Raw genomic sequence first — 26966 nt, 5'->3', positions numbered from 1 at the left:
GATCTCTCCAGAACCCTGGAAATGAGACCTCTCGCACACGGGACCAAACAACAACCACACAACACAAACACCCTCATACAAGTGAAAGCTGCCCATAATACAGTTCTTACAACACTTTTCCATTTCCCAAACATGAGCTGTGTTATCAGGAATGTACGTGCAGCAATGAACCTAATCATTCTACCTACACCGCCCTCTTCTGCCAATAACATATCGTCTATTTTACCAGGTCATGAGGGAGGTGGCGGATAATTGGTCAGAGAACCTCTTTACTGCATCCCCGGTTTCCTTCATGAATCTCTGTTGATTATAAAAGATGTCATTAATCCCATCCACATTTTTTATTATTGTTAACCTCTCTGGGCTAGATGGGACGCTTGCCCCACCTACTCAACAGCCAGTGTAATCCCGTGGCGCGATATTCAAATACCTAAAAAAAATGCAAAAACTTCAATTTTTCAAACATATGACTATTTTAAACCATTTTAAAGACAAGACTCTCGTTAATCTAACCACACTGTCCGATTTCAAAAAGGCTTTACAACGAAAGCAAAACATTACATTATGTCAGCAGAGTACCCAGCCAGAAATAATCAGACACCCATTTTTCAAGCTAGCATATAATGTCACATAAACCCAAACCACAGCTAAATGCAGCACTAACCTTTGATGATCTTCATCAGATGACAACCCTAGGACATTATGTTATACAATACATGCATGTTTTGTTCAATCAAGTTCATATTTATATCAAAAACCAGCTTTTTACATTAGCATGTGACTAGCATGTGACTAGCATTCCCACCGAACACTGCCGGTGAATTTACTAAATTACTCACGATAAACGTTCACAAAAAGCATAACAATTATTTTAAGAATTATAGATACAGAACTCCTCTATGCACTCGATATGTCGGTGAAAGCACATTTTGCAATATTCTCAGTAGATAGCCCGGCACCGCTGTTTAAAATCAATTTTTATGCCATTTTTCTCATAAAAAAGCGATAATATTCCGACCGGGAATCTGCGTTTAGGTAAACAGACGAAAGAAAATAAAGCATTCGGTCGACTCGGGCACGCGCCTAAGCCCATAGTACTCTGATCGGCCACTTGCCAAAAGCGATAATGTGTTTCAGCCAGAGGCTGCCTCGATATCGTTCAGCTTTTTCCCGGGCTCTGAGAGCCTATGGGAGCCGTAGGAGTGTCACGTTAGAGCAAAGATCCTCAGTCTTCAATAAAAAGAGCCAAGATGAAACACAACTTGTCAGACAGGCCACTTCCTGCATGGAATCTTCTCAGGTTTTGGCCTGCCATTTGAGTTCTGTTATACTCACAGACACCATTCAAACAGTTTTATAAACTTTAGGGTGTTTTCTATCCAAAGCCAATAATTATATGCATATTCTAGTTACTGGGCAGGAGTAGTAACCAGATTAAATCGGGTACGTTTTTTATCCGGCCGTGTCAATACTGCCCCCTAGCCCTAACAGGTTAAGGAGGCCTCTTCTCCTGTTCCTTTCCCAAGGTCATCTTATCAACTCTGCCCTGCTCATTTTTTGAAGTGGTTACAGTGTCTTACTCACACACAGTATTGGAATATAGTTTTTAACCCATTATTATAGCCTTATTTCGAATACATTTCAACAGGTTATAAGGTTTCTGAGTGAAATCATTTAGTCAAACCTTTAATCATATAATTTCCATTACAATTGTTTAACTTGGGTCAAACGTTTCAGGTAGCCTACCACAAGCTTCCCACAATAATTTGGGTGAATTTTGGCCCATTCCTCCTGCCAGAGCTGGTGTAACTGAGTCAGTTTTGTAGGCCTCCTTGCACGCACACGCTTTTTCAGTTCTGCCCACACATTTTCTATTGGATTGAGGTCAGGTCTTTGTGATGGCAACTCCAATACCTTGGCTTTGTCCTTAAGCCATTTTGCCACAACTTTGGAAGTATGCTTGGCGTCATCGTCCATTTGGAAGATCAATTTGTGACCAAGCTTTAACTTCCTGACTGATGTCTTGAGATGTTGCTTCAATATATCCACATAATTTTCCTACCTCATGATGCCATCTATTTTGTGAAGTGCACCTGCAGCAAAGCACCCCCACAACATGATGCTGCCACCCCTGTGCTTCACGGTTGGGATGGTGCCCTTCGGCTTGCAAGCCTCCCTCTTTTTCCTCCAAACATAACGATGGTCATTATGGCCAAACAGTTCTATTTTTGTTTCATCAGACCAGAGGACATTTCTCCAAAATGTGCGATCTTTGTCCACATGTGCAGTTGCAAACCGTAGTCTGGCTTTTTTATTGCGGTTTTGGAGCAGTGGCTTCTTCCTTGCTGAGCGGCCTTTCAGGTTATGTCGATATAGGACTCTTTTCACTGTGGATATAGATACTTTTGCACCTGTTTCCTCCAGCATCTTCACAAGGTCCTTTGCTGTTGTTCTGGGATTGATTTGCACTTTTTGCACCAAAGTACGTTCATCTCTAGGAGACAGAACACGTCTGCTTCCTGAGCGGTATGATGGCTGCGTGGTCCCATGGTGTTTATACTTGTGTACTATTGTTTGTACAGATGAACGTGGTACCTTCAGGCATTTGGAAATTGCTCCCAAGGATGAACCGGACTTGTGGAGTTCTACAAATGTTTTTCTGAGGTCTTGGCTGATTTCTTTGGATTTTCCAATGATGTCAAGCAAAGAATCACTGAGTTTGAAGGTAGGCCTTGAAATACATCCATAGGTACACCTCCAATTGACTCAAATTATGTCAATTAGCCTATCAGAAGCTTCTAAAGCCATGACATTGTATTCTGGAATTTTCTAAGCTGTTTAAAGGAACAGTCAATTTAGTATATGTAAACTTCTGACCCACTGGAATTGTGATACAGTGAAATAATCTGTCTTTAAACAATTGTTGGAAAAATGACTTGTGTCATTCACAAAGTAGATGTCCTAACCGACTTGCCAAAACTACAGTTTGTTAACAAGAAATTGTGGAGCTTTGGCAATGTAAACATATCTTTCTAATGCCAATGAAGCCCCTTAAATTGAAATTGAAATTGATAGAGAAGAACAGAGGAACAAAGATATACAGTATAAAGCATGGGAGACAGAGAGAGGGGCGTTTCCTCATTTGAAGCCTCCTAAGGGTTTAAATCTCTTCTTTATGAGTGTTTACAGTATACCACCCATACAATATGAGGACTTGTGTTGGTGTGGAGTAGTATGCCGTTAAATTTCACAGGGCGGGTCCGATGAGGAAGTCTGGTTTTGCCTACAGGATATAGACTTCTGGTTAAATTGTAGCCTATCTTGTCCGTCAACCATCCTGTACCAGAAAGGCTGTCATTGGCCAGTCAGTCATTGCTCTAGTCTTCGTGTTAAGCACATGACAAACAAGGATATGCGTTGATAAACATCACGCCTTCCCTTATTTAGCTTATGATTCATGAATAGGGCCTGAAGACAAAACAGAACAACTGAAAATATAATTATGTTTATGTGCCAACAGACTACAAGGACAGACTGGCCAATGCCTGCTTGACAACTCAAATTGCATCCAATTCCCTACGGAGTGCACTACTTTTAACCAGAACCCTATGGGCAACAATTAAAAAAAGTAGTTTACTATGTAGGGAATAGTGTGCCATTTGTTACACACATCAGTAGTCAATTTCCCTGACTCACAACTCCTTAAGACAGAGTTAGACTTGAGGGATCCACTCCCCCCACCCACCCCCACCCACCCCCCCATCTCTGTCACAACTAGTGTCTCCAAAATCCTCATCACATCGAGAACTAAGACTCACCTGTCGAAATGTCTTTGCCCCTGTTATTGCTGTTTATTTCTTGCCACATACAGTTTTCTAATCACCTAGTCTTTGCCTTGCACAACTTCCAGCTGCAACTATATCAATTTACTCTAATCCCCTCCAGTCCATGACAAGGTCTCTTGCAGCCGAGATTGTTACTCATTGACTGCAGACTAACCTGGATGACTCATTGAATAATTCCTAAGAATTTTGTTACTTACCACCTTACGTTTTCCGTGACACTTGTGTTTGTGTGTGTTTGTTTATGTGTGTGTTTGCTATGTGTGTGAGTGTGTGTTTGTGTATATGTTGTGTGTTTGTGTTTGCTGTGTGTGTGTGTGTGTTTTTGTATATGTTGTGTGTTTGTGTTTGCTATGTGTGTGTGTTGGTGTATATGTTGTGTGTTTGTGTTTGCTATGTGTGTGTGTGTATGTTGTGTGTGTGTGTGTATATGTTGTGTGTTTGCTATATGTGTGTGTATGTTGTGTGTTTGCTATATGTGTGTGTGTGTTTGTGTATATGTTGTGTGTGTGTGTGTGTTTGCTATGTGTGTGTGTGTGTGTGTTTGTGTATATGTTGTGTGTTTGCTGTGTGTGTGTGTGTGTGTGTGTGTGTGTGTGTGTGTGTGTGTGTGTGTGTGTGTGTGTGTGTGTGTGTGTGTGTGTGTGTATGTTGTGTGTTTGTGTATATGTTGTGTGTTTGCTGTATGTGTGTGTGTGTGTGTGTGTGTGTGTGTGTGTGTGTGTGTGTGTGTGTGTGTGTGTGTGTGTGTGTGTGTGTGTGTGTGTGTGTGTGTGTGTGTGTGTGTGTGTATGCTGTGTGTGTGTATATGTTGTGTGTTTGTGTATATGTTGTGTGTTTGCTGTGTGAGGTGTGTGTGTGTGTGTGTTTGCGTGTGTTTGTGTGTGCTTGTGTGTGTTTGTGTGTAATAAGATCTCACAGTCTGACTGTAACATTCGGTGTTCAACCATAAATGTTGAGTTTTGATGGTTAAGTTTAGGCATTAATTCCGAATAGTTAAGGTTTGGGATTATGAATGGGTAAGGTAAGGGTTAAGGTTCGGGATAGGGTTATGAATGGTTACGGTAAGGGTTTAGGTTCGGTATAGGGTTATGAATGGGTAAGGTAAGGGTTAACCTCTATGGGCTAGGTGGGACGCTTGCACCTACTCAACAGCCAGTGTAATCCCGTGGCGCGTTATTCAAATTCCTCAAAAATGCAAAAACTTCAATTTTTCCAACATATGACTATTTTACACCATTTTAAAGACAAGACTCTCGTTAATCTAACCACACTGTCCGATTTCAAAAAGGCTTTACAACGAAAGCAAAACATTAGATTATGTCAGCAGAGTACCCAGCCAGAAATAATCAGACACCCATTTTTCAAGCTAGCATATAATGTCACATAAACCCAAACCACAGCTAAATGTAGCACTAACCTTTGATGATCTTCATCAGATGACAACCCTAGGACATTATGTTATACAATACATGCATGTTTTGTTCAATCAAGTTCATATTTATATCAAAAAACAGCTTTTTACTTTAGCATGTGACTAGCATGTGACTAGCATTCCCACCGAACACTGCCGTGAATTTACTAAATTACTCACGATAAACGTTCACAAAAAGCATAACAATTATTTTAAGAATTATAGATACTGAACTCCTCTATGCACTCGATATGTCCGATTTTAAAATAGCTTTTCGGTGAAAGCACATTTTGCAATATTCTCAGTAGATAGCCCGGCATCACAGGGCTAGCTATTTAGACACCCAACAAGTTTAGCCCTCACCAAAGTCAGATTTACTATAAGAAAAATGTTATTACCTTTGCTGTCTTCATCAGAATGCACTCCCAGGACTTCTACTTCAATAACAAATGTTGGTTTGGTTCAAAATAATCCATAGTTATATCCAAATAGCGGCGTTTTGTTCGTGCGTTCAAGACACTATCCGAAAGGGTAAATAAGGGTGACGAGCATGGCGCAATTCGTGACAAAAAAATTCTAAATATTCCATTACCGTACTTCGAAGCATGTCAACCGCTGTTTAAAATCAATTTTTATGCCATTTTTCTCATAAAAAAGCGATAATATTCCGACCGGGAATCTGCGTTTAGGTAAACAGACGTAAGAAAATAAAGCATGGGGTCGACTCGGGCACGCGCCTAAGCCCATAGTACTCTGATCGGCCACTTGCCAAACGCGATAAAGTGTTTCAGCCAGAGGCTGCCTCGATATCGTTCAGCTTTTTCCCGTGCTCTGAGAGCCTATGGGAGCCGTAGGAAGTATCACATTATAGCAAAGATCCTCAGTCTTCAATAAAAAGAGCCAAGATGAAACACAACTTGTCAGACAGGCCACTTCCTGCATGGAATCTTCTCAGGTTTTGGTCTGCCATATGAGTTCTGTTATACTCACAGACACCATTCAAACAGTTTTAGAAACTTTAGGGTGTTTTCTATCCAAAGCCAATAATTATATGCATATTCTAGTTACTGGGCAGGAGTAGTAACCAGATTAAATCGGGTACGTTTTTTATCCGGCCGTGTCAATACTGCCCCCTAGCCCTAACAGGTTAAGGTTCGGGATAGGGTTATGAATGGTTAAGGTAAGGGTTAAGGTTCAGGATAGGGTTATGAATGGTTAAGGTAAGGGTTAAGGTTTGGGATAGGGTTATGAATGGTTAAGGTAAGGGTTAAGGTTCGGGATAGGGTTATGAATGGTTAAGGTAAGGGTTAAGGTTCGGGATAGGGATATGAATGGTTAAGGTAAGGGTTAAGGTTCGAGATAGGGTTATGAATGGTTACGGTAAAGGTTTTAGTTAAAACTAAAAAGAACACAAATACCTAGCGCTGGGATTAAACCACGATCATTGGAACACCCATCTGCCATCCTCATCCACAACACCCTAGCAAGCTGCCAGCACACTTGATGGCCACAGTGTTAACCGTTGCTCCTATTGGCCTGTATTGAAGGCATCTCCCGACTTCGTGGGGGATCTGAACGAAGGTCAAATTCTGCATTGAATCTGGTAGTGACCTGGCTGGTGTATGTCCATCCACGGGGGAGGACATAAGATCAAAAGCATCCTAGTGCCAGTCATCCCATATTTCACTTGCAAAACAAGGTAACAGTAAACTAATTGTCCCTCCTAGGGCCAATTAGTGACAGCAACATGTACCCGTTATAGTGCCACCGTTTGGTCAGTATAAACGTTGAGTCCTAACAGTGTTTTGTTTCAGTACAAATATCCATGACAGATTTATATGCATGTATGTGCCAGACCACACCCATGTGAATGTTCATTGGTCAATAGTGGCCATATAATTTTAGGTACTAGTCTGGAAAAATATTGTGTTGAGAGACTTTTGTCCATGGATTCCTCATACCGTGATTTGGTGCAGATCGGTCATTTGGTAAAGATTGGTCTTTTGGTGCCAGAAGAATAGCATGTTAAGTATTTGTCACAAAATAAAAAATGGCGAAAAATCCGTCATGGCAGACCTTATGGGTCCCTGAGGTAAATTAGTTCTTTGTGAGGAGAAGGACCTATGTACCAAGTTCCATGACTATCGATCAAACAGGGTGAGGGGCGTGACCTTTCAAAGTTAGCATTTTCTATCGCTTGTCTTAGCGCCACCATCTGGCCAATCAGTGTCATTTTCTCAATGACGGATGTCTTTGGTAAGCCGTATCATTCAACCAAGTTTCGTCAAAATTGTGCCAGTGGTGTCTGAGATATCACGTGCGACGGACGTATGCACGGAGGCACGCACGAACGTACAGAGACAGATCCATAGTCCCCTCCCCAATTTCATTGTGGTGGACAACTAGCTCCAGGCCAGGTATACCTGCCCCATTGTCCTAAAATAGAGGTAACTCCCCCTTCTCAAACACACACACACACACACACACACACACACACACACACACACACACACACACACACACACACACACACACACACACACACACACACACACAAAATACCATCCGCCCATCCATTCTCGTGACATTAGACAGAGGAAGGTTCATGTTACCTGGGCTGCAGGTGTGTGCGTGCGTGTGTGCGTACATGTATTTTTGTTGAGGTTAGAGCCAGAGCCAGGTAGGTAGCAGCAGGTACACTATATATACAAAAATATGTGGACACCCCTTCAAGTTAGTGGATTTGGCTATTTCAGCCACACCCATTGCTGACAGGTGTAGAAAATCGAGCACACAGTCATGCAATCTCCATAGACAAACATTGGCAGTAGAATGGCCTTACTGAAGAGCTCAGTGACACGTGGCACAGTCATAGGATGTCACCTTTCCAACTAGTAAGTTCGTCAAATTTCTGCCCTGCTAGAGCTGCCCGGGTCAGCTGTAAGTGCTGTTATTGTGAAGTGGAAATGTCTAGGAGCAACAACGACTCAGCCGCGAAATGGTAGGCCACATTAGCTCACATAACGCAACCGTTGAGTGCTAATCGTCTGTCAACATTGCAACATTGCAACATTGCAAAACATTGCAACATTCACTACCAAGTTCCAAGCTGCATCTGGAAGCAACGTCAGCACAATAACTGTTCATCGGGAGCTTCATGAAATGGGTTTCCATGGTCGAGCAGCCGCACACAAGCCTAAGTCCACCATGCTAAATGCCAAGCATTGGCTGGAGTGATGTGAAGCTCGCGGCCATTGGACTCTGGAGCAGTGGAAACGCACTCTCTGTGGAGTGATGAATCACGCTTCACATCTGGCAGTCCGACGGACAAATCTGGGTTTGGCAGATGCCAGGAGAATGCTACCTGCCCCAATTCATAGTGCCAACTGTACATTGTGGTGGAGGACGAACAATGATCTGGGGCTGTTTTTCATTGTTCGGGCCCTTTAGTTCAAGTGAAGGGAAATCTTAATGCTACAGCATACAATGACATTCTAGACAATTCTGTGCTTCTAACTTTGTGCCAACAGTTTGGGAAAAGACCTTTCCTGTTTCAGCATGACAATGCCCCCCATGCACAAAGCGAGGTCCATACAGACATTTTTTGTGGAGATCAGTGTGGAAGAACTTGACTGGCCTGCACAGAGCCCTGACCTCAACCCCATCGAACACCTGTGGGATGAATTGGAACGCTGACTGCGAGCCATGCCTAATTGCCCAAAATCAGTGTTCAACATCAACAATGCTCTTGTGGCTGAATGGAAACTCCATACTAGCCTTAACAAGAAGCCACTGAAGGCTAGCACTGGAGTTCTATTAGCTGTATTTAACACTAACTGAAGTGTATTTAGTGCCGTGTCCGGGTAGCTGGAGAGTAGAGCATTGCAGTAGTCTAATCTACAAGTGACAAATCCACGGATTAGTTTTCCTGATCATTTTTTGGGTGAAAAAGTTGTAGATTCTTTTGCAATGGTACGAAGATGGAAAAAGGCTGCTCTTGAAACGTTTTTGATATGTTCGTCAAAAGAGAGATCGGGGTCCAGAGATCAGAGGTTGTTCACAGTTTTATTTGAGACGACTGTACAACCATCAAGATTAAATTCGGGTCGGCAGGTAGCCTAGTGGTTAGAGCGTTGGGTCAGTCACTGAAAGGTTGCTAGATCGAATCCCTGAGCTGATAAGGTAAAAATGTTTTGTTCTGCCCCTGAACAAGGCAGTTAACCCACTGTTTCTAGGCCGTCATTGTAAATAAGAATTTGTTCTTAACTGACTTGCCTGGTTAAAGATAAATAAATTGTCATTCAACAGCAGATTTCTTGGGACCTTGAACTACCATCTCTGTTTTGTTTGAGTTTAAAAGAAAAACATTTGCCATCATCCACTTCCTTATGTCTGAAACACAGGCTTCCAGGGTAGGCAATTTTGGGGCTTCACCATGTATCATCGAAATGTACAACTGTGTGTCGCCCGCATAGCAGTGAAAGTTGACATTGTGTCTCTACAGTCTACAGTTCCACTGACTGTTCCCAGGAGCACAACAACAACAACAACAACTACAACATCAACAGCAGCAACAGCAACAACAACAACAGCAAGAACAACTACAACAACTACAACAACTACATCTACAACGTCTACAACTACAACAAGTACAACAACAACAACAACAACAACTACAACAACAGCAAGAATAACTACAACTACAACAACTACAACTACAATAACAACTACAACAACAAGAACAACTACAACTACAACAACTACAACTACAACAACAAGAACAACTACAACAACAGCAATGACAACTACAACAACTACAACAACAAGAACAACTACAACAACAAGAACAACTACAACAACTACAACAACAAGAACAACTACAACAACAAGAACAACTACAACAAGTACAAGTGCAACTACAACTACAACAACTACAACTACAACAACAACTACAACTACAACAACAGCAAGAACAACTACAACAACAACTACAAGTACAACAACAACAACTACAACTACAAGTGCAACTACAACTACAACAAGTACAACAACAAGAACAACTACAACTACAACAACTACAACTACAACTACAACTACAACAAGTACAAGTACAAGTACAACTACAACTACAACTACAACAACTACAGCTCCAACTACAACAAGATCAACTACAACAAGAACAACTACAACAACTACAACAAGAACAACAAGTACAAGTACAACAAGTACAACTACAACTACAACAAGAACAACTACAACAATAGCAAGAACAACTACAACAACAGCAAGAACAACTACAACTACAACAACTACAACAACAGCAAGAACACTACAACTACAACAACTACAACTACAACAACAGCAAGAACAACTACAACTACAACAACAAGAACAACTACAACTACAATTACAACAACAACAACTACAACTACAACAACAGCAAGAACAACTACAACTACAACAACTACAACAACAAGAACAACTACAACTACAACAACTACAACAACTACAACTACAACAACAACTACAGCTACAACAACTACAACAACTACAACTACAACAACTACAACTACAACAACAACTACAGCTACAACAACTACAACTACAACTACAACAACAAGAACAACTACAACTACAACAACAGCAAGAAAAAGTACAACTACAAGAACTACAACTACAACTACAACAACTACAACAACAAGAACAACTACAACTACAATTACAACAACTACAACAACAACTACAACAACTACAACAACAACTACAACAACTACAACTACAACAACTACAACAACAAGAACAACTACAACAACTACAACTACAACAACAGCAAGAACAACTACAACAACTACAACTACAACAACAGCAAGAACAACTACAACTACAACAACAGCAAGAACAACTACAACTACAACTACAACAACTACAACAACAACTACAACAACAAGATCAACAAGTACAACTACAACTACAACAACTACAACAACAAGAACAACTACAACTACAACAACTACAACAACAAGAACAACAAGTACAACTACAACAACTACAACAGCAAGAACAACTACAACTACAACAACTACAACAACAAAAAACAACAACAACAGCAAGTACAACAACAACAACAACAACAACAAGAACAAGAACAGCAACAACAAGAACTAGGATTCTTGTTTGAGAAGTATATATTACATTTTTTACTGTAAACAGGGAAGTCCCATAGAGATCAAGGTGTGTGTGTGTGTGTGTGTGTATGTGTGTGTGTGTATGAGTGTGAGCGCGAGCGTGCGTGTCTGTGCGCGGGAGCGTATGAGTGTGTGGTGAGTGTGAGCATGTGGTGAGTGTGAGTGTGTGTCCATCCATGGGGAAAGAGGAAATAAGACCCAACCCATATCAGTCATATTTAACTTGCAAAACTAGACCACGTACACCACTGCCCCTTTGTCCAGGCATATAGGAACCTTCTCTCTCCTCACCACACACACACACGCACACGCGCACACACACACAAACACTCCCATCCCCCATCCATTCTCGTAACATTAGGTCATTAGACGGAGGAAGGTTCAGGTTTCTTGGGTTGTAGGTGTGGCTACTGTTTTGTTCTCTCTCTCTGTGTGTGTGTTCATGTTTGTGTGTGTGCGTGTGTGTATTTCTGCTGAGGTTAGGGCCAGAGTCAGGTAGGTAGCCGCCAAGTAGCTCTGTTGTTTGCTGTGGCCTGATGCTGTTGTCTTGTCTGCTTCATTTCCGTCAGCACACCTGTCCTCTTATCCATCAGGCTCCTCCCCTAGCTTGGGGCTTCTGCTTCCTGCCTTTTTGTTAGCTGGTTTACTATAAAGGAGAAGGACAGAGAACCAGTGGTATTTGTGTTTGTGTGTGAGATTGTAATCATTCCATAGGACACTAAAACTCCAGCATCACACAACGACTCCAGTCTACTGCATCCAGGGAGGGACCCCCCCCATTAATCACATCTTCAGTCTCTAGACGCTAGACTCTACAGTCTCTACAGCAAGACTGTCTGTCCTCTACAGTCTCTACAGCAACACTGTCTGTCCCCAGGAGCCTGGACACACAACAACAGCTATTACAGTAACTAGGATTGCATCCAGGGATTCAACACAGCAACCTAACCTCTAATTCAGTCCTTACAGCCCAGCTGACTGTTCCCAGGAGTCAAGAGTCAGGATAACATCCAAGGATCTCACCAGTCTCCACAGCAAACCGATTTCACCCAGTCCCACTGACTGTATTGGACCCAGCGTCACACAACAACAAATCCAGGTCTGTTTTCGTCCAGGCAGGGATAGCAACCTACAACCTCTAACTTAGTCTCTTTGGACTCACTGTTCTCCCACTCCTAGGCTCCAGGATGACGTCTATGGCAGGTCGGCTGGCCCGCCAGCAGGAGAGGGAAAACGGTGTGGGAACCAACCAGCAGGCGGTAAAGTTCCTCCAGCAGGACTATGAAACGCTGCTTCAGGGCTGTCTGGAGTCCGGGAAACTGTTCCAGGACCCCACCTTCCCAGCAGAGAGCAAGTCTCTAGGGTACAAAGATCTGGGGAAGTACTCCTCCAAGACCAGGGGGCTGATGTGGAAGAGACCCACGGTAAGAGAGTACATTTGAATTTCATATACAATCTAGGATCTAGATGTATAATGATAGGATGTCTGGCACTGACTACCAGGGTCTCTGTCTGGTTTAATTTGAAGCATGGGAAAAGGTATTATTATTGTGAGATGTATCAGTTTATCAGTGTGTAAATATATATATGTTTGTATATAATGTAAAGTATACCCAGTGTCAAGTTTACAATTCATTGGAGATTTAAGCTTGTCACTACAAAACGTGCTGGGTAGAACCATATATGGTTTGTCCCCATAGCGGAACCATTTTTGGTGCTAGAACTCTCTAAGTAGGGTTCTTCATAGAACCCCCTGTACCTAGAACCTTATATGAACGGTTTGACCAAGAACTCTTTAACTTTGAAGGGTTCTAACTAGAACACTTTATGACTGGTTCCACCATCCTAATTAGCCTTTAAAATGTAATTCTTTATAACAATACATTTTGGTCTAGTTATACCCAAACAAAGTGGTGTTAGGAAACTCCTGGTTTACACATCAGGCCTGTAAATCACATTATGCTGGCTTGAGAAGTATTATGTAGTTCCTATTGGAATCTAGCTAGATCAAGGATATCCAACAATTGGAACTTTTAATCACTTGCAACCTGCATTCAGAACGATGGCCAGGTTAGCGAAGATCGATGTGTGAAAAGGTATGCTATTTATCTTTTTGTAGCATAAGATTTATCAACCAATCAATGTACATGCAAAAACGTAAATATTGAAACAATTCTGAAAATCGATCTGCAATAGAGCATGCTGGGAAACATGATAATGATGGATGTGGTTTTGAGTGCTTGACTCAACACAGAGTAAAAATGACACAATCCGTCTCAACTCTGGTTACTAACAACAGCACAAAAAAAACAACACTAAGGTTATTTTACACCACTGAGTGTTAATTTAACTCTTTACAGTGTTAATTTAATTCCTGAATTAACACTAGAAATGTCACACTGAAAAACCAATGCTATGTAAAACTGGACAATTTGCTGTGTACCGTATACAATACACTGCTGGTTCATACTCCCTTCTATTCTCCTACACTCTTCTCAATAAAAGTTTTCTCACAAAAAATACTACTTTGAAAGACAGAAATCATGGCAAAAAATATAAACTGTCAGTACTGTATATGCCAAATGATTAAGGAAATACCAGACACATGTACTGTACAATTATCCCCAGATACTGTTTAAAATATTCTCACACCTATCTTTTTTTTTAAATTGATCAGATTCCTAAAACTCCCGATGTTAACGTTTAAATACTGAAGTAAACACTAACGGTCAGGCATTATTTAAAAGAAAGAAAAATAATACAATGAAAATGCTTTTTCAGAATCAAAAGGGTTCTATGTACAATCCTTCTTGCCTTCCAAACAATCACACAGAACCCTTTCTTTAAAAAATGTTTAATTAGGGGGAAAAGGTTTCTAGCTAGAACTCTTCGCCTTTATAAATAACTATTTCAGAACCATGTTTCCAAAAAAAGGGTTCTTCAGATGAAAACGGTTCCTGGTAGAACCATATTTTTTCGAAGAGTATGTAAAGAAGTACTGTCCCAGAGGAAAACGAGTGGTTATTGCTGTTATACAGTGCTGACATGTCAACCCAAAGAGCTTTGTCAGTTACATTAAACATGCACAGTCAACTTTTAAAAGGCACCTTGGTGCAGGAAATGAAATTTACACTGAATGCTGTCCTGGGGATATAACTGCCCAGGTGTAGAACAATGGAAACACTACACAACATATTATAATGGTAACCGGAGCTTTACAGACATGGGCGGTGGGCGGTGGTCCGTTTGTTGACACTTCTTCTACTTTCTGGTTGACTGATCTCATCTTGATTGTGTGTTAGGGTTAGGATTTCAAATGACACACACAAAGACCACAGCATAGCCTCTCCTCTGAGTCTAAAGATTATTATCATTGTAATTATTTTTTTATTTGTTTTACCTTTATTTAACTAGGGCAAGTCAGTTCAGAATAAATTTGTATTTACAATGACGTCCTACCAAAAGGCAAAAGGCCTCCTGCAGGGATGGTGGCTGGGATTAAAAATAAAATAAAAATATAGGACAAAACACACATCATGACAAGAGAGACTCCACAACACTACATAAAGAGAGACCTAAGACAACAACATAGCAAGGCAGCATCACATGACAACACAGCATGGTAGCAACACAACATGACAACAACATGGCAGCAGCAACACAACATGGCAGCAACACAACATGGCAGCAGGACAACATTGTAGCAGCACAAAACATGATACATTATTAGGCAGAGAGAACATCACAAAGGGCAAGAAGGTAGAGACAGCAATACATCACACAAAGCAGCCACAACTGTCAGTAAGAGTGTCCATGATTGAGTTCAGGGCAGAGAAAGCTTGTTGGTTCAGGGCAGAGAAAGCTTGTTGGACACTAAGAAAGACTTGTTGTATAGTGTTTAACACAAAATCCGGGGAGGGGCCAGCTGACTATAAGACTGTATAATTTGCATATAAATGGACGAGAGAGCTTCCTACTGCTTGAGCTATACTGTTAATGTAAATTGAGAAGAGCATGGGGACTAGGCCTAGGATCGAGCCTTGGGGTACTCACTTGGTGACAGGCAGTGGCTGAGACAGCAGATGTTTTGACTTTATACACTGCACTCTTTGAGAGAGGTAGTTAGCAAACCAGGCCAAAGACCCCTCAGAGACACCAATACTCATTAGCAGGCCCACAAGAATGGAATGGTCTACCGTATCAAATGCTTTGGCCAAGTCAATAAAAATAGCAGCACAACATTGCTTAGAATCAAGGGCAACGGTGACATCATTGAGGACCTTTATGGTTGCAGTGACACATCCATAGCCTGAGCGGGAAACCAGATTACATACCAGAGAGAATACTATAGACGTCAACAAAGCCGGTCAGTTGATTATTGACACGTTTTTCCAACACTTTTGATAAACAGGGTAAAATAGAATCTAATAGATTAGATCAAAAGGGGATTTTGTCAACTCGTTGTTTACTCAGCTGACTGGACCAGAGAGTATTATCTGTCTGCTGCACTCTAAAAAAAGCCAATTTAACCAATTTCTTAATCAGCATCATTCTGTGAGTTGAGTGGACTTCAAGAATTTGAGCTAATGTATTAAAGTTTGTTTAAAGCTTGTTGAGTCAATTTACAAATTCATGTTTGCCTTTGGAACGCATCACTGTATGATGGTTCAGCTATATGCCCAAATGTTGACTAAACTCCACATGGTTACCTTACAATTGTACGTTGAATCAATAAACTGAAATTTGAAGAAGCTTGTTGAGTAAAATTACAAATGTATATTTTCTCAAAAACAATCAAAACCATGCCCATTATTATCCTATTTCCCAGCATGCTCTATTGCAGGTTGATTTTCAGAATGATTTGTTTCAACACCATGTACATTTACATTTACATTTTAGTCATTTAGCAGACGCTCTTATCCAGAGCGACTTACAGTAGTGAATGCATACATTTCATACATTTTATTTCTCTCCATACTGTACATTGATTGGTTGATTAATCTTATGCTACACAAACATAAATAACAGCATTTCTTTCTTCAAAATTAATCAAATTTTTGCACCCATTCCTAAGATGACTGTTCCAGTTTATATGATTTAGGTAGACTAACTAATCACTCTTCCCCATGGCAGTCATTCTCAATGCATGTTGATTACAAGTTTCTTAAAAAGTACCTTGAAGAGTAAACTAAAAGAGATAAAAGTTCAAGTTGTCGGATATTCTAACTCTGGCTGGATTCTAATAAGAATTACACATCGCTTTGCAAGCCAGAATAATGTAACTTGTAGGCTTTATGTGGCCTGTAAACCAGGAGTTTCAGACCACTGTGTTAGGGTTAAACCAGGGTGTAACTAGGCCCTCAAAGAAAGACCTTTTGATGTATGTATTGTCTGTATAGAGAGGTCATTGTTGTGTTATTGCCCCCATGGCTGACCAGGCAATTTCGAAGCTTCAATGATTCAATCTGCCTTTTTCCGCCTCGCCTTTGTTGTGCTTAAATTAGTACTTAATCAAGGTAAAAACAAGTATATGTTATTTTATAAATCTCATAAAAATGTATCTTATGATTTATGCATACTTACATTGGATGGGGCCCTTATTGATCGTGTCCCTGATTTTATAATATCTGGGCATCTGGATCGATGATAGACTTTCCGTCAAAACCATGTTGATGAGTTAGTTAAGAAGTTAAGAATTAAAATGTGCTTATTTTATAGGAATAGGTCCTGCCTTTAGTTAAATAGTAGAAAAGAAATCATTCAGTCGACATTCATTCCGGTCTTCGACGATGGCGATATCATCTCTCTGAATGCGTCTGCCGCTGTATTGAAGTCTCTGGACACAGTTTATCACAGTGCGTTATCAATACACTCTGTATCAGTATTCCACACTTATAAAAGCCCTATTGCATAAACTACTGACCACATCTCACTTCTCTGTTAACCTTCAGAAATACAAGCTATCAGATATGATCTCAGGAATGACTAATTCTAGAGATCCTTTCTAGAGATCCTTTCTAGAGATCCCTTCTAGAGATCCCTTCGAGGTAAATCTGCCTTGAGCTATTTTGCACATGGCTTGTGGAATGGTCTATAGGGTTTTCTGAAATTGAGTGACTTGGTGCATCTGAAGCAGTCCAGACGGCTATGTGAGGACCTTCTTAAGAATTTGTTTATTTTTTATGATTCTATGATTGATCTTATGTTTTTTTTGTTTTTTTTTTGGGGGGGGGGGTTGTGTTTTTTCGCTTGCTTATATATTTGAATGTGAACTATATATTTGAACTAGACCCATGTCTTCCCAAATGTCATCTAACTTGCCCCAGATCGTTGCTGTAAATGAGAATGTATTCTCAGTCAACTCACCCTGGTTAAATAAAGAAAACGTAAAAAAATATATATTATTCATAAATAGTTTAATTTCACGCTGGGGAAATATGCAAATAAGGTAGAATAAATTCTCAAGTTGAATTGTTTGTTCACACTAAAATTCTAAATTGAGTGAACATACAGTTGAACTTAAAGACGCATGTTGGTTCAGCTACAGTATATGCCCAAATGTTAAGTAAACTCACATTCCTATTGCAGCTGGTTACAAATAGATTCCTCTGTCTGTTCTCTCTCATGTGATTGCTGTAGGATTTGACAAGCAACTTATCATACGACAATGCTTCTCAATCATGTACAGTGTTCACTTATATAAATTAATAAATGAATCAATTAATTACTGTGTAAACAAAGGTATTCTTCTGTCTCTCACGTGACCGCTGTAGGAGTTGTGCTCAAACCCGAAATTCATTGACGACGGAGCCACCAGGACTGATATCTGCCAAGGAGATCTGGGTAAGCATATTTCACAAAGAGAAGGGGTGTTGCTGTAAATACTGCTAATCCCAAGATCCTCCTTCCACTAATTCTGGCTTTGTGTCCACCAACAGACAGTGAAGGAGATTACATATGTATGTTTGTCTACAGATATATTGTAGAAGAGTATAATCTGTCTACAGATGTATTAAACGTAGGTTTAATGTATATTATTGTATTATTAGTATTTATTATTATTATTATTATTGTATATTTGTTCTGTGATGTATTACAGTTTTTATTTTCAATCGCTTTGGTGCCGTTTTCACAAGTATGTGGTGCAATTTTCACAATTAAATTTTCTTTGTACAAAACTCAACAGATCATCAAAAAAGCAAATTTTCAATTGACTAAGTGAAACACACAAATATCACACAGTCAATTTTACACAAAAATTAATCAGTGTTTCATCTAGAAACACATATTTCACATTGCAATACATATAAAGGAAGGAGATGGCTACCGTTTTACGGGCTCCTAACAATTGTGCTATTTTGTGTGTTTTTTTTTTTTCGTGTTGTTTGTAACTTATTTTGTACATAGTGTTTCTGCCACCGTCTCTTATGACCGAAAAAAGCTTCTGGATATCAGAGCAGCGATTACTCACCTCAAACTGGACAAAGATTTTTTCTTTAACGAGTCGGACGCGAAGGATTTACTCAAGATACCCGACCAGGCCCAAATCCCCGTCATTCGCATGAAGAGAAGACGCCGTTACAGAGGACACAGGTCAGGGTGCCTTGTGAGAATTCGTCGGAGAGTGGGTAACTCGCCTCGACCATCCGTCCTTTTGACCAATGTGCAATCATTTGAGAATAAATTGTATGAGTTCCGTTCAAGACTATCCTACCAACGGGACATTAAAAACTGTAATATCTTATGTTTCACCGAGTCATGGCTGAACAACAACATGGATAACCTACAGCTGGCTGGGTTTACGGGGGCGTCGGCGAGATTGAACAGCTGCCTCCGCTAAGACAAGGGGTGGAGGTCTGTGTCTATTTATCAATAACAGCTGGTGCACCAAATCTAATATTAAGGAAGTCTGGAGGTTTTTCTCGCCTGAGGTAGAGTCCCTCATGATAAGCTGTAGACCACATTATTTACCAAGAGAGTATTCATCGTTTTTTTCCCGTAGCTGTCTATTTACCACCACAAACCGATGCTGGCACTAAGACCACACTCAACGAGTTGTATAAAACTATAAGCAAACAAGAAAATACTCATCCAGAGGTGGCGCTCCTAGTAGCTGGGGACTTTAATGCAGGGAAACTTAAATATGTTTTACCTAATTTCTACCAACATGTTAAATGTGCAACAAGAGGAATAAAAACTCGAGACCACCTTTACTCCACACACAGAGATGTGTACAAAGATCTCCCTCGCCCTCCATTTGGCAAATCTGACCGTAATTCTATCCTCCTGATTCCTGCTTACAAGCTAAAACTAAAGCAGGAAGTACCAGTGACTCGTTCAATATGGAAGTGGTCAGATGACGCAGATGCTAAGCTACAGGACTGTTTTGCTAGCACAGACTGGAATATGTTCTGGGACTCATCTGATGGCATTGAGGAGTACACCACATCAGTCACTGGCTTCATCAGTAAGTGCATCGATGACGTCGCCACCACAGTGACCGTACGTACCCCAACCAGAAGCCATGGATTACAGGCAACATCTGCACTGAGCTAAAGGGTAGAGCTGCGGCTTTTAAGGAGCGGGACTCTAAGCCGGACGCTTATAGCAAATCTCGCTATGCCCTCAGACGAACCATCATATAGGCAAAGCGTAAATATAGGACTAAATTGGAATCCTACTACAACAGCTCCGACACTCGTCCGATGTGGCAGGAATTGCAAACTACAAAGGGAAGCCCAGCCGTGAGCTGCCCAGTATCCCAAGACTACCAGACAAGCTAAATAACTTCAATGTGCACTTTGAGGAAAGCAACATTGAAGCATGCATGTTCACGCTCGCCATAGCCGATGTGAGCAAGACCTTTAAACAGGTTAACATTCACAAAGCCGCCAGATGGATTACCAGGACGTGTACTCCGATCATGCGCTTACCAACTGGCAACTGTCTTCACTGACATTTTCAACCTGTCCCTGGCCGAGTCTGTAATACCTACATGTTTCAAGCAGACCACCATAGTCACCAAGGTAACCTGTCTAAATGACTACCGACACGTAGCACTCACGTCTGTAGCCATGAAATGCTTTGAAAGGCTGGTCATGGGTCACATCAACACCATTATCCCAGAAACCCTAGACACACTCTAATTTGCATACTGTCCCAACAGATCCACAGATGATGCAATCTCTATTGCACTCCAAACTGCCCTTTCCCACCTGGACAATAACAACACCTACATGAAAATGCTGTTCAATGACTACAGCTCAGCATTCAACACCATAGTGCCCTCAAAGTTCATCACTAAGCTAAGGACCCTGGGACTAAACATCTCCCACTGCAACTGGATCCTGGACTTCCTGATGGGCCACCACCAGGTGGTAAGGGTAGGCAACAACACACCCTGATCCTCAACACAGGGTCCCCTCAGGGGTGCATGCTTAGTCCCCTCCTGCACTCCCTGTTCACTCGTGACTGCACGGCCAGGCACGACTCCACCACCATCATTAAGTTTGCCGACGACACAACGGTGGCCTGATCACCGACAATGATGAGACAGCCTATAGGGAGAGAGTCAGAGACCTGACCGTGTGGTGCCAGGACAAAAACCTCTCCGCGACCAATTCAAAGGAGATTATTGTGGACTACAGGAAAAGGACGGCTAAGCACGCCTCCATTCTCATCGACGGGGCTGTAGTGGAGCCAGCTGAGAGCTTCAAGTTCCTTCTGGTCCACATCACCACCAAACACTCACGGTCCAAAAACACCAAGACAGTCTTGAAGAGGGCACGACAATGCCCATTCCTCCTTAGGAGAGGAGGCATGGGTCCTCAGATCCTCAAAAAGTTCTACAGCTGCACCATCGGGAGCATCCTGACTGGTTGCATCACTGCCTGGTATGGCAACTGTTCGGCCAAGGTGCTACAGAGAGTAGTGCGTACAGCCCAGTACATAACTGGGGCCAAGCTTCCTGCCATCCAGGACCTTTATACCAGGCGGTGTCAGAGGAAGGCTAGTCATAGACTGTTCTCTCTTCTACCGCACGGCAAGTGGTAACGCAGTGCCAAGTCTAGGTCCAAAAGGCTACTGAACAGCTTCTACCCCCAAGCCATAAGACTGCTGAAAATCTAATCAAATGGCTACCCGGACTATTTACATTGACCCCTCCGCCTCCCCCTTTTTGTTTTGCTGCTGCTACTCTCTGTTATTATCTATGCATAGTCACTTTATCCCCACCTGCATGTACGTATTATCACAATTACCTGGACTAACATGTACCCCTGCACATTGACTCGGTACCGGTACCCCCTGTATATAGCCTCATTAACTATTACATTAACTATTACAGTACCCCTATGTTGTAAATATATCTGAACAATGCATGCTTGTTTTCCATCAAGGATTGTGAAAGATGTCTTCAATGATCAACCCTTTGATCACATACTGTATGGGATAGAAAGTATGGACATTTGATGTGGACAGGCAATTTTAATGGTTAGTGTAAGTGTATTGCTTGATGTGAAAACAGTGTATTGCCTGATGTGAAAACAGGGTAATATATTGTAATTGACAGTACTGTAACATACTACATTCAAATGACAATTTATAAAGCTGTTTCTTGTATTTTCTGCTATTGGTTTAACTGGTTGTGTAACGGTTGTCCAAAGGAGTAGAACAAGGTGCAGCGTGGTAAGTGTTCATCTTGAATTTATTTTAAATCAGAACACTTAAACAAAATAATAAACAATGTTAAAACAACCGTCACGTCTTGCAGGCTTTACAAAGCAGTACAAAAATAAGATCCCACAACTCAAGGAGGGGAAAAGGGCTGCCTAAGTATGGTTCCCAATCAGAGACAACAATAGGCAGCTGCCTCTGATTGGAAACCATACCTGGCCAAAACGTAGAAATATAAACCATAGAATGCCCACCCCACACCCTGAGCTAACAACATAGAGAAATAAACTGTCTCTCTCAGGTCAGGGCGTGACAGGTTGTTAGAACAACTCAATTGAGAAGATATCATCATGTAGTGTTTTGGTGATTAAATCAATGTTCTCATGATATTTCACAGTAAACTTATATTTTGGATCAATGATTGTGTGGTGAAGAAAACACAATTAATTCACAATAAAATAGTCTTGAATATGAGACCTGCTGCGTTACAAGTGCCATCAGTTTCGAGTTGTGTACGTAGAGTGTTAAAACTTCACCACATACTTTATGAAAATAGCACCAAAGAGATAAAAAAACCTGTTGTATTTACTCTCCTGTGTGGGGTTCCCTCCCTGTTGTGTCAATATCGCTAAGATGTTTCCACTGTTACAGGTTTGTAACTGTGACAAAACAGGATGTTTGTTGTATGCGGTAATCTGGCAGAACCAGACGAGTGTGTCTCTGAATATTGCATACAGTATTACAAGTCTGGCACACGTATAATATATATATATGTGTGTGTGTGTGTGTGTGTGTGTGTGTGTGTGTGTGTGTGTGTGTGTGTGTGTGTGTGTGTGTGTGTGTGTGTGTGTGTGTGTGTGTGTGTGTGTGTGTGTATTACAGGTGACTGTTGGCTGCTGGCTGCTATTGCATCACTGACCCTGGATGAGAGCGTGCTGGCTAGGGTCGTTCCTCCTGAACAGAGCTTCACTGACCGCTACGCTGGCATCTTTCACTTCCAGGTCAGGGGTCAGGGCACAGGGGTCAGGGGTTAGGTGTCAGGGGTTAGGGGTCAAGGGTTTTAACATGTAGTTATTCCCAATCCTCAACACTCTCCATTCATTGACATTTACATATTGTTAATTTAGCAGACACTCGTATCCTGGGGCAACTTGCATTCAACTAAGGTAGATTAATCAGTCACATACAGTATGTCAGTCATTGCTAGTGTGAGAAAGACAAGTACAAGTCAGATGTTTTTCCAAGATCCTTAGTGACATTTTTCTTTATTTTTCTGTCATAGGGGGCTTGTTTTACGCCTACTTTACACCTGTGGAAGTTAAATTGTTTCTAGGATTAGAGACGGTTATAGTGTCTCGCATGTTTCCCCATGTTCTGCCATGTGATTCACTCTCTTTATGACATGTTGAGACATTCTATGGAATGTTGTCTGTTGTGGTCCTCTTCAGTTCTGGCAGTTTGGTGAGTGGGTGGACGTGGTGATTGATGACCGGCTGCCCACTAGAGATGGAAAGCTGCTGTTTGTTCACTCAGCCGAGGGCTCTGAGTTCTGGAGCGCCCTGCTGGAGAAGGCCTACGCCAAGTAAGATACAGCACCGTAATACATACATGGTTTATGTTAAGATACAGCACCGTAATACATACATGGTTTATGAATCGCCGTGTCCCCAGTCAGCCCAACCACTCACTTGCCCCATATGTTCACTTGGCTACGCATGCCTCTCTCTAATATCAATATGCCTCGTCCATTACTGTCCTGGTTAGTGATTACTGTCTTATTTCACTGTAGAGCCTGAAATCTCTATCGCTAACTATAACATTTTCTGCCAAGATAGAACTGCCAAAGGGGGCGGTGTTGCAATCTACTGCAAAGATAGCCTGCAGAGCTCTGTACTACTATCCAAGTCTGTACCCAAACAATTCGAGCTTCTACTTCTAAAAATTCACCTTTCCAGAAACAAGTGTCTCACTGTTGCCGCTTGCTATAGACCTCCCTCTGCCCCCAGCTGTGCCCTCGATACCATATGTGAATTGATTGCCCCCCATCTATCTTCTGAGCTCGTGCTACTAGGTGACCTAAACTGGGACATGCTTAACACCCCGGCCATCCTACAGTCTAAGCTTGATGCCCTCAATATCACACAAATTATCAATGAACATACCAGGTACAACTCCAAATCTGTAAACACGGGGACCCTCATAGATGTCATCCTAACTAACTCGCCCTCCAAATACACCTCATCCCGTCAGTAGATGATGCCTGGCTATTCTTTAAAAGTGCCTTCCTCACCATCTTAAATAAGCATGCCCCACTCAAAAAATGTAGAACTAGGAATAGATATAGTCCTTGGTTCACTCCAGACCTGTCTACCCTTGACCAGCACAAAAACATCCTGTGGCGTTCTGCATTAGCATCGAATAGCCCCCGTGATATGCAACTTTTCAGGGAAGTTAGGAACAAATATACACAGGCAGTTAAAAAAACTAAGGCTAGCTTTTTCAAACAGAAATGTGCATCCTGTAGTACTAACTCAAAAAAGTTCTGGGACACTGTAAAGTCCATGGAGAATAAGAGCACCTCCTCCCAGCTGCCCACTGCTCTGAGGCTAGGAAACACTGTTACCACCGATAAATCCACTATAATTGAGAATTTCAATAAGCATTTCTCTACGGCTGGCCATGCTTTCCACCTGGCTACCCCTACCCCGGTCAACTGCCCGGCACCCTCCACAGCAACCCGCCAATAACCCCACCATTTATCCTTCACCCAAAACCAGATAGCTGATGTTCTGATAGAGCTGCAAAATCTGGACGCTACAAATCAGCCGGGCTAGACAACCTGGACCCTCTCTTTCTAAAATGATCTTCCGAAATTGTTGCAACCCCTATTACTAGCCTGTTCAACCTCTCTTTCGTATTGTCTGAGATTCCCAAAGATTGGAAAGCTGCCGCGGTCATCCCCCTCTTCAAAGGGGGTGACACTCTAGACCCAAACTGCTACAGACCTATATCTATCCTACCCTGTCTTTCTAAAGTCTTCGAAAGCTAACAAACAGATTACCGACCATTTCGAATCCCACCGTACCTTCTCTGCTATGCAATCTGGTTTCAGAGCTGGTCATGGGTGCACCTCAGCCACGCTCAAGGTCCTAAACGACATCATAACCGCCATCGATAAGAGACATTACTGTGCAGCCATATTCATCGACCTGGCCAAGGCTTTCGACTCACCACATTCTTATTGGCAGACTCGACAGCCTTGGTTTCTCAAATGATTGCCTCGCCTGGTTTACCAACTACTTCTCTGATAGAGTTCAGTGTGTCAAATCGGAGGGCCTGTTGTCTGGACCTCTGGCAGTCTCTATGGCTGTGCCATAGGGTTCAATTCTCAGGCCGACTCTTTTCTCTGTATATATCAATGATGTTGCTCTTGCTGCTGGTAATTCTCTGATCCACCTCTATGCAGACGACGCCATTCTGTATACTTCTGGCCCCTCTTTGGACACTGTGTTAACTAACCTTCAGACGAGCTTCAATGCCATACAACTCTCCTTCCGTGGCCTCCAACTGCTCATAAATGCAAGTAAAACTAAATGCATGCTATTCAATCGATCACTGCCCGCACCTGCTCGCCCGTCCAGCATCACTACTCTGGACGGCTCTGACTTAGAATACGTGGACAAGTACAAATACCTGGGTGTCTGGTTAGACTGTAAACTCTCCTTCCAGACTCACATTAAGCATTTCCAATCCAAAATTAAATCTAGAATCGGCTTCCTATATCGCAACAAGGCATCCTTCACTCATGCTGCCAAACATACCCTCGTAAAACTGACCATCCTACCGATCCTTGACTTCGGTGATGTCATCTATAAAATAGCCTCCAACACTACTCAACAAACTGGATGCAGTCTATCACAGTGCTATCCGTTTTGTCACCAAAGCCCCATACACTACCCACCATTGCGACCTGTACGCTCTCGTTGTTTGGCCCTCGCTTCATACTCGTCGCCAAACCCACTGGCTACAGGTTATCTACAAGTCTCTGCTAGGTAAAGCCCCGCCTTATCTCAGCTCACTGGTCACCATAGCAGCACCCACTTGTATCACGCGCTCCAGCAGGTATATCTCACTGGTCACCCGCAAAGCCAATTCCTCCTTTGGTCGTCTTTCCTTCCAGTTCTCTGCTGCCAATGACTGGAACGAACTGCAAAAATCTCTGAAGCTGGAGACTCATATCCTGTTGGGGCTACAGGTTAGCAATGAACCCCGAGTCGGGATTGCTAACAAGGCTGGAAATTCAAAACATCAAAAATCTAATAATTTCAATTTCTCAAACCATCAACTATTTTACACAATTTAAAAGATAAACATCTCCTTAATCTAACCACATTGTTCGATTTTCAAAGAGGCTTTACGGCAAAAGCATAAAGTTAGATTATGTTAGGACAGTACATAGCCACAAAAGTACAAACATCCATTTTCAATTCAAGGTCAGGCGTCACCAAAAGCAGAAACCAGCTAGAATTATGCACTAACCTTTGTCAATCTCCATCAGATGACACTCCTAGGACATTATGTTATACAATACATGCATTTTTTGTTCCATCAAGTTCATATTTATATCCAAAAACAGCATTTTACAGTAGCGTGAAATTCAGATTTTTTTCTTCTCTGAAATGCTTCCGGTGAACATAACAAAATTACTATTCGACAACATTGGTAAATTATAATATTGTCATTCAAAGAATAATATATTATCATCTCGTAATTGCTACCGAATGGCCAGATCTCAAAATAACTTTACTGGGAAATCACATTTTGCAATAAACGGGGTGCTATGCTAAGAAC

At 41.7% G+C, this 26966-nt stretch overlaps 1 protein-coding gene across 1 annotated transcript in view; it reads left to right on the top strand.

Annotated features, from left to right (window-relative positions):
• The first annotated feature begins 11898 nt into the window (after positions 1-11898).
• The window catches only part of LOC106578801 (calpain-2 catalytic subunit), a 34805-nt gene continuing 19737 nt past the window's right edge, over positions 11899-26966 (top strand). Inside the window, exons 1-5 of the mRNA XM_045702295.2 lie at positions 11899-12540; positions 12621-12865; positions 18215-18284; positions 22998-23116; positions 23564-23697. Coding sequence (XP_045558251.1) covers positions 12629-12865; positions 18215-18284; positions 22998-23116; positions 23564-23697 — 560 coding nt within the window. The 5' untranslated portion in view covers positions 11899-12540; positions 12621-12628. The remainder of the gene's footprint in view (positions 12541-12620; positions 12866-18214; positions 18285-22997; positions 23117-23563; positions 23698-26966) is intronic.

Source organism: Salmo salar, chromosome 19, assembly GCF_965601325.2.
Source record: "Salmo salar chromosome 19, fSalSal1, whole genome shotgun sequence".
Classification (NCBI taxonomy): domain Eukaryota; kingdom Metazoa; phylum Chordata; class Actinopteri; order Salmoniformes; family Salmonidae; genus Salmo; species Salmo salar.
The sequence above is the reverse complement of the archived record's forward strand: the minus strand, read 5'-3'. Positions and strand labels throughout refer to the sequence as shown.